This window comes from Monopterus albus, unplaced genomic scaffold, assembly GCF_001952655.1.
Source record: "Monopterus albus unplaced genomic scaffold, M_albus_1.0 scaffold24.1, whole genome shotgun sequence".
In the NCBI taxonomy this organism is placed as follows: domain Eukaryota; kingdom Metazoa; phylum Chordata; class Actinopteri; order Synbranchiformes; family Synbranchidae; genus Monopterus; species Monopterus albus.
The window spans coordinates 652562-662504 of record NW_018127904.1 but is presented as its reverse complement, the minus strand read 5'-3'; the positions used below and the strand labels follow the sequence as shown (position 1 = coordinate 662504).

Below are 9943 nucleotides of genomic sequence, written 5' to 3'. Positions count from 1 at the left end.
ACTCAGAAACCCCTCTGGGGCCTCTGACCCGCTCTGCTCTGCCTTCAGGGCCTCGATATTCCTCAAAAGACGACCGCGGAGGCCCACAGACTCTGAGGAAGCAACACACTGTTTAGTATTTTGGCTGCTGAATGACATGCTGTGCAAACTTTGTGAAGCAGGGGTTGTTTGTAGCCAACACTGGAGCAGTAAATCATCCTCGAAGACTTAATATTTGTTAATATTACATGTTTTAATTGAATTAAGCTCTCTTTGAACATGTATACTCCCTCCCCGTTGTCATGACATAAGGGCCCCATGTGCTGAAGAACTCTAATCCATTTACAGAGCACAAACTGAAGAGGATTTCACCAACAGGCTATTTCTCTTATGCAGCAGTGAACTGTTGCGAGTCCGTCCTCATTTTGCACTCATTCACTGAGCAGGAGAAAAGCATTCAAGCACACAGCTCAAAGACTGAGGGTCCTGGTAACCATGAACCCGGTGCTTTGAAAATGCTGCACTCATGTACAAAGTAAAACAGGCAGATGCAGCAGAGAAACTTTGCTTTCACAATCAGAAATAGTAGTTTGGATCCTACAGGAAATGTGACAGTGCTCAATCACAATGTCTTCTCTTGATGAAACATGTTGAACCCATTACGTCCTCTGATTCTTCCAATAAATGACTTTTAGATGGGGAAAAAGGCACATAACAGCTCTATAGGGTTTAAGACTTCTCTGCATTTTTCATGGTGGCACCAGACATTAGTACAGTACTGTAATGTCCACTTTACATTTAGATTGATAATTTGATGAAGAGCTACAATAAAACTGCAGAATGGGGCTGTCTCTGCAGAGGTACACTGAATTATATCCGTCCCCTTACTCCAAGATTCATGAATATTTCATCACGTTGAATGTGTTGGAATCTAATCTGCTGTGTATGTGTGTGCACACATTTACACAAAGCATGCATGGAAAATCAATGTTGGTCTGTGCTTTGCATGACTTAGTAGCATTGGCTTTACTATTTTCCCTGTGATTCACTCCTGTCAAATAAAACAAAAAGGACATTAAGGGTGGGACTGTGATGCAGCTAGTTACATAATTGGAGGCAGCACAAAGTACCTGTAATCAGACTAACGGCAGCTTCTCTGGGCATTATGGCATTCATGCAACTCTGCCGCTGCTTTGTTTTCCATTGAGAAATCCAAAGACTGGTAGAGCAGGTAGTAATACTGATATAACAGGTGGTTAGGGGCCTTTTGCCAGCTGTGGGAACAGAGACTTTGCACACTGTGACAACCCTGAATGGAATAATCTTGCTTTCAGAGGATTATCATTGTGACTGCAGGTCATTCTGTGGGGTACTGTCCTCATAATGAGATTTGTGATTGTGTAAGCAGAAAGAAATGCTGCAGCTTTATGTCCCCAAATCACATCACTAGTTAAGAAAAAGAAAAAACCAAATCAGAGCATCAATAAAAGCGGCTTATACCATGCTACTGAATTGATAGTTAATCCTCACAAAAACCCTGAATCCCACTGTCCTTGTGTGTCTACTGTACTCTGTTATGTCACTGTGTGTTATATTCCACCCTCACCGATTCCCAGTTCTGCTGCTGTTTCCTTGTTCAACTGGCTGAGCTCTGGTCCATCAATGTTGTTGGCTTTAAAGATGTTGACGAGCTCCTCCAGTCCTTCCTCACACAGCCAAGTCTGCACATTCTCCTCTGACCAATCAGCAAGCAGCAGCAGCCTGGAGTGACCTGGCAACTTCCTTCCTGCATAACACACAACAAGAACGGAGGAAGTGTTCTGCTATTATACCCCTGTCACCTGCGGCAACATTTATCTGATACAAACAAAAGAATTTCCCTCAGCAGGATCCTGCAGACAAGCATGTGATGTACCAAAGGAAAGAAAACCCAGGGTTGTGATATTTCAGACTGCACCAGCCAGCAGCTCATCAACCTTAATGACACTGTGTGAGTGAGTGGTCATCATTTATCATCCGAGGCAGAGATAACCTGGCCTGTTCTGCACCAGCCCTGTTAGTGGAACCCCACAGCAGCCTCATGGCTCCTATCGGCCCATCATTAGCCATGTGAAGGATGGCCCCTGCAGACTGGGAGGTTTAGCTCATTACCCCCAAACCAGATGGTAGGTTCTCCCTCGCCTCGCCTTGTCCTACTTCTGCTACTGTAGCTTAAACAATTCACAATTACAATGCATGTTTTTCTTTCACAGAAATTTGTACTGAATGAGAAAATGCCACTTAACAACTCACTCAAACAGCAACATTCAGAAAACTGGGACCTCTGCTTGGTCTATTGTGAACTGTTTCTAGGGTTATTGATTGGAATGATTTAGTACTACTTCCTGAGGGGTCCTAGGGCCCAGTCTCAGGTCCCCACAAAGCAGTTTTCTCCCAGTGTTTCATCCCCACCAATACATATAAACAGGGCCAGCCACACACACACACACACACACATCCCTGATAAAGTATGGAGTCTCCCAATCAAGGAGGCTGAGTCATGGAAAGAAGAATTATTAAAACCTCAGAGCTTCACTGTGGACTGTGACGGTTCACAGTGCAGTACTTAATTACTTGGACAGATGAATGTATGAAGCTTGCATCATCATCTCCATTTTTACAGCCTCAAAGAAAAATGCTAGTGTTAGTGATACTTCCTGTTTTTCCAACAAATTCTACAAACCGACCAAAACCAACAATGCCAAAGCTTATTCCTCTATGCCTCTGGCTTCAGCTGTTGTCCACAAACTAATGTTTCTGATCTCCTGTTTGAGCTGTCCAGAGTTCTCAAGTCCTCTAGGACAGGTTTTTGTGCTTACTGTCCTCACGGTTAAAACTAAACACAGACAATCAGCACTACTATGCATGCATACCTGAAAGAAACTTCCAGAAATCTCTTTTCATTTAATCCTAATTCCACTGCATTTTATTCAAGGCCCTACTTGCAAACACTTCATTTTTAAATCACTGGATGACTACAACTCTAGTCAGGTCGAAGTTGGGTCAATGTATGACATCAAAATCTGTATATTAATGTGTTGTACTGCCCTCTAGCTGCAGCACAACTCAGAGGAGAGCGAGGGAGCCGTCAGTCAAGTTGTTCCAAATCTACATATATTGATATATGTTAACGATATATGCAAGGTTTCTGATTTAGTGAGAGTGGTTTTGTTTGCTGATGACACTACCATATGGGCATTGGGTGAAAACCTACAGCAACTCTCTGGACGGGTTTCACAGGAACTTGAGAAGATAAAGAAATGGTGTGACAGTAATATAGTATCTCTGAATTTGGATAAAACTAAATTTATGGTATTTGGGAATCGTAGACTAGATAATGAACTTCAATTGAAAATTGGGGGAGCTAATATAGAACGAGTACATGAAATTAAATTTCTAGGTGTCATAGTTGATGACAAATTCTCCTGGAAATCTCATATCAGATATGTTCAGCACAAAATAGCAAAAAATATATCGATATTGGCAAGGGTTAGATATATTTTGGACGGGAAAGCACTACGGATTTTGTATTCTTCATTGATTTTACCATACTCAGAGTATGGCGTTGAAAACTGGGGAAATACATACAAAAGCTCACTTCAACCATTGTATATATTACAAAAAAGAGCGATAAGAATTGTGCATAAGATGGGGTATAGGGATCACACCAATGCAGCTGTCATACAGTCTAAATTGTTAAAATTTTTTGATTTAGTGGGATATAAGACTGCTGTGTTTATGTATAAAGCCAGGAAAAATTTATTACCTGATGGAATTCAAAAGTTATTTAATGAAAGGGAGGGGGGATATAATTTAAGGGGTCAGTTAAACTTAAAAATTCATGCTATACGTACAACCAAAAAAAGATTCTGTATTTCCATAAGTGGGGTAAAACTATGGAATAATTTAAGTGTGGACATAAAAAAATAGGTAAGATGATGTCATGGGGTAGGACTGGATAAGTCTGACTTCTTCCTACTCCATTCAAGCATGTACTAGGTATAAGCAAAGTGATATTGGATTAGCATTTGTTAAATATGTGTAAAATGTGTGTTGATATATCAACTGTCTTTACATGCTTGAAAGAATAAATAAATCAAATCAACTAGTTCCAAGCAGGTTTTCATTACATTGCAGTGACAATATGAGATAAACTCTGACAGAATTCATACTAAATAAAGAGTTTGACTGTGCTGGATGGTGGAACTGCTGATGGCTGGAGAAAAAAAATCAAATAAATTAGGGATGGTGGTGAAACAGCTCCAGAAAGAAACAAAAATGAGTAAAGCAATAAATCAAGACATTCTGCTTGATGTTTGAGAGGCTGAACTGGCAACAGCATTCCAGTTGTGACAGTCTAATAAAATGTCTGAACCCTTTCTGTACACTTTGAGCTAAATGTTATCAGCATGCTAGTGTGTAGCAGATATGTTTACTGTGCCCACCACCTTCAGCATACTAACATTTAGAACTAATTAGAACTAAATACAAAGTACAGTTGAGGAATATGGGAAAGTCATTAGTTAGATCATAATCCAGAATATTTTCCTCTAAATACTGAGGGGGGACAAGGTCTGCCCCAAATTGTACTGCTAACATCATCCAATAGTTGCTGTGGTATTTCAGTCTGGACCAAAATCAACTGAACTGACAGACCGACACTGACGTCTGTGGGCACGACTAAAAATTTCAGTGCCTGGAAACTTCTCAGATGAGCTGTGTGTTTTGAACACACTACTATTTTTAACAGTTCAGTAGGAACAAATGGTACGAGTCGTGAAAAGTATAATTTAATTGAATTTGCTGACAGAGAACATTACTGAATAAGGCCAATCTTATTCTTTGAAGCCAGTCACCATTTCATCTTATCTCAAAATCGCAAGAAAAGCTTCCATCACTGGCAAAAGATAAACACTCAAAAACAAATATTTTCAGCAAATTACATTTTTTAAAACACCTGTAAACTGTAAAACTATTCAAACACACACTACAAATTGCAATAAAAGAGCTGTGGGTTTTTAGCTCAAAGAGTACTGTGAATAACAGAAGATCTCCAAGCACAAACCACAGTAATGTAGGCTGTTTACCTTGGCACAGTGTCTGGCTCGATACAGCTGCAGAAAAACATAAGAAGGAATAACTTTAGTATGTGAAAAGAAACAGAAACAAGATTAAAGGAAAAGGGAAATTCAGACAGAAAGAGGTAAAGACATAAAAAGGCAAATATTTATTGAGACTGAATTTGCTTTTCCCCACATCAACCTGGCTAACCTCAGCCCGACAGACGGAGGAGCGGCCCTGGCGAAGCTTCAGGGTCTCCAGTTGTCTGACAATTTCACTTTTTCATTTACCATTCAAAATGTTTTCTTTCATGTTGGGGTGGAACGTCTTCATTTTTAAGAGGCTTCACTTCCATAACAACAGTCTCTGAGGCTCAGTGGTAGTTTGCCCTGCTGCACCAATAAACATCAATCACAGTTCCTCCACTAGACACCGCGGCCAGACAGCTATACACGTGTAATAGGAGCTTTGCTTGCTGGATATCTCCCAAAACACTCTTCTGGGAGGGAGGCTTTGGTACTCCAAATGGCTTCTGAGCTTTGAACAACTGCTAAAAAAAAAAAAAGGAGGAATGATTGTGCATTTGTAGGCGCCAACCTTAACTGTTCTTTGTTAAGTAATTACCAGCTGTGCTGTCTCCATTTCCTATTTTCCATACGTTCACTGTTCGGTCCATGGAGCCGGTTGCAATCCAGGGCATGGTGGGAGACAGAGCAACAGCAGTCACATACCTGCAGAGAAGCAGAAATGTGAAGGGTGTGTATGACAGAGTGAAACTGGATTTAAAAGTCAGTTTTTCTCTATCTTTAAAAGAAAAAGAAAAAAAATCAAGACTTAGATCGTACAGTATCTTCAATCCTTTCAAGCGCTTCAAAGCACTCCACTGGTGCCTACCTGTGGTGCCACTTCAATGACTGTCTGGAAAGCAGCGCTGGAGAATACACACTATTGCACCAGCACACCTAGTGCTTCTGGGAAAAACTAATCAAGCAAAAATCACACTTTTTGATTCGAAACACTGGGACTCTTATTCTGCTGTCAGTCTGATAGCTGCAGAGATTGCATAGCGGCAGGAGGGCAGATCATTTACCTGTCGTGCTGTTTCAAAGTGTGCAGCAGAGTTCCCAGGTTCTGTAAACCAAATACAAACAAACATGGACAAAACAGAAATGTTTGGCATCTGTGTGTTTACAGCAGCTGTAATTTACAGTTTAGAAAGCTCTTGTGCCACGGTTGACTGAACCAGAAAAGCTAAACAAAAAACATTGATTTTTTTGGCATTTTACTTACCGCGTCATATACTGCAACACTTTTATCCACTGATCTGTTGAATAATAAGAGTACACAAAGTCAAGTTCATTTGTAGAATCCATAAATGTGCATTTGTATTATAAAACAACAACAACAAAAGATTCTTCTCAAGCAAAAAACTGACTCAAATGTTTCTACCCACATGCTACAAACAGAGCACAAATTAACCTTCATTATGTTTGAATTAAAGCCAGGACTAGCAGAAGGACCCAAACACAGGCTATATGCAACAAAATACACTCCTCCTGCGGCTGGCCGAGGGAACAGCAGGATCAGCGCTCAGCAGTGGCATCTGCTGTTTACAGCTCTTCATAGCCGTGTAATAAAACAAACAGTATTACAAGACTGACAGGCACAAAGGTGAATATTCAGTGGCTGATGGATGAGGCGATGGTAGAAGTGGTGACAAAAAGAAGTGTTTTCTGCATGTCTGTGATGAGTGTCTCACCCTGAGACGACCAGGTCTCCATCAGCGGAGAAGGCACATGACAGCACTGGAGCAGACTGGCTGGTGAGTGTGTGCAGCAGCTTCATGATGCACACTGAGGATCAAATGCACACACACCTACAAGATCAGAGGTCAAGTAAAGTGAGTGTGTATTTGTTCAGCTACCGGCCTCCCGCAGTTCCTTCATAAATTGACCAGAAACACTAAAATTCAGTCTCTCATTCATTTATACTTCAAACTGAGTCACTGTCTGGAGCCCTCAACCCCACCGCACCCCCCACAGCCTGAAAAAAGCCAAGTTAGTGAATACCGTGACTATCTATCCCCTCCTGCCGGCTCACAGCTGTTCCACCTACTGACAGCTGCTTCCAAAAACGTTTTCTTTTTGGAAATACACGTATGACATTCACAGCCTAAGGTACAAAGCCTCCGAGTACTGAGAAATAACCCACTGTCCAATGACTCTACTAAAGTACGTTCCAAAACTAATTGGTCTGCAGCAGCATTTAAATTACCATCCTGTAGACGTATTAAACCAATCTTCTCCTTACTTCACAAAATTAAAAATACTGTTTTCAGACACGGTGGGAGGCTAAGTTGTTATTTTCATGCTGATTTATGGTGCGGTGTGTTGCATTATTAAACCTGACATAATACACTTCAACTGACACAATTTAAGGTTTGACACACAGAGCTGGAATGAGACCATTTCCTCTGGATTGGGCTGCTACACAAAGTAACAGTAGCTAAACGTTCCACATCAGCAGCAGTGAACCCAGCTTTAAAAGCGGTTCCTTTGCTTCACTGAATCATCTACACTTGGGCTAAATCTCTTTCTCAAAACAGAAGAGGGGTTCGAGCATGCAGTCCTCTTGCCAAGACAAGATGAAAGCACATTTCACAAAGGCAAGCCTGTTGCCAGGTCCTCCAGGGAGAGGTGCAGTATCTGAGAAACTGCATCTTAAAGAAATGATTTAAGGACCGACATTGTTCCGTGTCCTTCTACAAGCTGCTTAGAGACGATAAATCCCCATGGACCTCAGCAGGTCACCACGTGGGACCCATCGCATCCTCCCAGAGGACAGCCGTCACCACAGCAACACAGCTTAGGAACTAACAACATGGTACGCTCAACACAAATCCAGTGTGTAGGCCGGTTACACAACCAGTGAGCGTACAGGACACGCTGTTGTTCTACAAGGTATGAATGTCACAGTGGATATATGTACCTGATTACCTCCCAGCTCAAACACACTGTCATCTGCTGCTGCTGTATTTCAGTAGAAAGTTTTACAGTGATCCATTATTAATGAAGTCAGGCTGCAGCCGATTTATTCCACCCTAATAAAATTCTTCTATTTTGTAGAGAGATTTCATGGCTTCAGCTTCTGCAAGCACTCTTTCTCTCTCTCTCTCTTTCAGCTGAGGAAGAGGGCAGTGTGGTCGGCCTACCTGCTCCTTCACTCTGGGAAATGATCCATATTTTCAGCTGGCTGTCTTGTCCACAGGAGGCCAGTCGAAACTCCACACAGCAGCCATCTGCAGAGCAACAACAACCACAACTCCCGTTTCCTCAGTGTTCACACGCGAGTGACTTTAATATCAAAACATGTCAAATACTGGCGGACTGCTGATGCTTAAGTATAAAAACACATCTCCAACATGTTTCACGCTGTATGTGGCATAATGTTTTGATTAAAATCCGTTTCCCATAAAGTTTGTACTTCTTATTCCCTAACAATGGCAAAGAACAAACACTAGAAATGTCATTTTTACTTCAGATGGTGTGCATCAGGCTGCTTTTAAATAGTTGCTAGCTATGAAGGATCTCAGCTTTATCTGTGCAGGATGAATTATGTTATTTATAAAAGCTGAATTGTGACAGAAAAAAAAAATCAAAAGAGAAAGTGTAAATTTATTTCTGCAACAAACTAAAGGATTAGTTCACCCAATAACACAAAGTCATATGAAGAAGAGCCGTCAGAGTGGAGCTACTCGCTCTGAAGAACTGGTCCTGCTGCAAACCACCCACAGTGAGGTTTGTTATCGAGATACTGGTGTCTGTCATTTTCATTCGCTTATTTATAATTTATCAATGAAAAGTCAGAAAACAGGGAATCTAAATCAGTTTCAGAGCCAATGCTGGTGTCTTCAAATTGCTAGTCTTTGATGATCAACTGTCCAAAAACCAAAGATATGTTTACAATTAAAAAAGAAAAAATGTAAATAATTTCCCACAATGAAAACTGAACCAGCAAATATTTAGCCTTTTGCTTAAAAAAAAGGACTTCAATCAATTCTCAAAATAGCTGATTTTGCATCATCTGACAAATTTTTTCAGCATTAGTTGAGTTAAAGATGTCTTTTTTAAAAATGCATTTACAAATTGCTTTGAAAACATCTTAAAATAGCAACAAAAAAAAAACATTTCTGCACGTCTGGACACCAGAAGCATAAGTAAATGTAAAAGAAAATGGTGTGTGTGTGTGCGCGCATGATTTGAATGAAGTGACCCTCTAAACACACCAAACTCACCAACTTTGAACTGGGGTGCGAAGCTGCAGCAGGCGACCCCCAGGTCATGGGCGTCCTTCTCAGCACACAAGAGGCTGATGTCTACATCCCACAGTTTAAGGTCTCCATAGGTGCAGCCGGTCACAAACATCTGGCCACAGGGAGAGAAGCAGCAAGCCACAACACTGGCCTTGCTTACTGCACTGCATCTGTGAGGGGAAACATTTAGATATATACACTGGGTTGAACTTGAACAGAAAGATTTATCAGCAAAAAAGAGCAGGAGCTAAAAATTTATCCTGGCTTAAAATAAAAATAAAAAGTTCATTGGATTTTGGATGAAGCTTTGGAGTCCTGGAAGAGTGTAAACTGGAGAGACACAGGCCCAAGGGCGCCTGAATGAACAGTAACAGATGAGTCACATACTAAAATGTTATTCTTTGTTAGTCTTATTTCCCTTTATTGCTCTTACATACTGTTGTACTGTACAGTATAAGCAGCTGCACACTATACCTGCGTAAAGTCTTGGAGGGGAAGTCCCAAAGGGCCACGGTCCCATCGGAGGCCCCTGCCAGCAGCAGGGAGGAGTCT

General features: G+C 41.2%; 1 protein-coding gene across 1 annotated transcript in view; it reads right to left on the bottom strand.

Moving 5' to 3' along the window:
• LOC109957095 (WD repeat, SAM and U-box domain-containing protein 1-like) overlaps positions 1–9943 on the bottom strand; it is a 13548-nt gene that overhangs the window by 2618 nt on the left and 987 nt on the right. Inside the window, 10 exon segments of the mRNA XM_020594690.1 lie at positions 22–92; positions 1586–1765; positions 5106–5132; positions 5704–5810; positions 6170–6210; positions 6370–6403; positions 6839–6932; positions 8291–8377; positions 9374–9561; positions 9866–9943. The exon segment at positions 9866–9943 is cut by the window's right edge and continues 55 nt beyond it. Of these exon segments, the coding sequence (XP_020450346.1) occupies positions 22–92; positions 1586–1765; positions 5106–5132; positions 5704–5810; positions 6170–6210; positions 6370–6403; positions 6839–6932; positions 8291–8377; positions 9374–9561; positions 9866–9943 (907 nt within the window).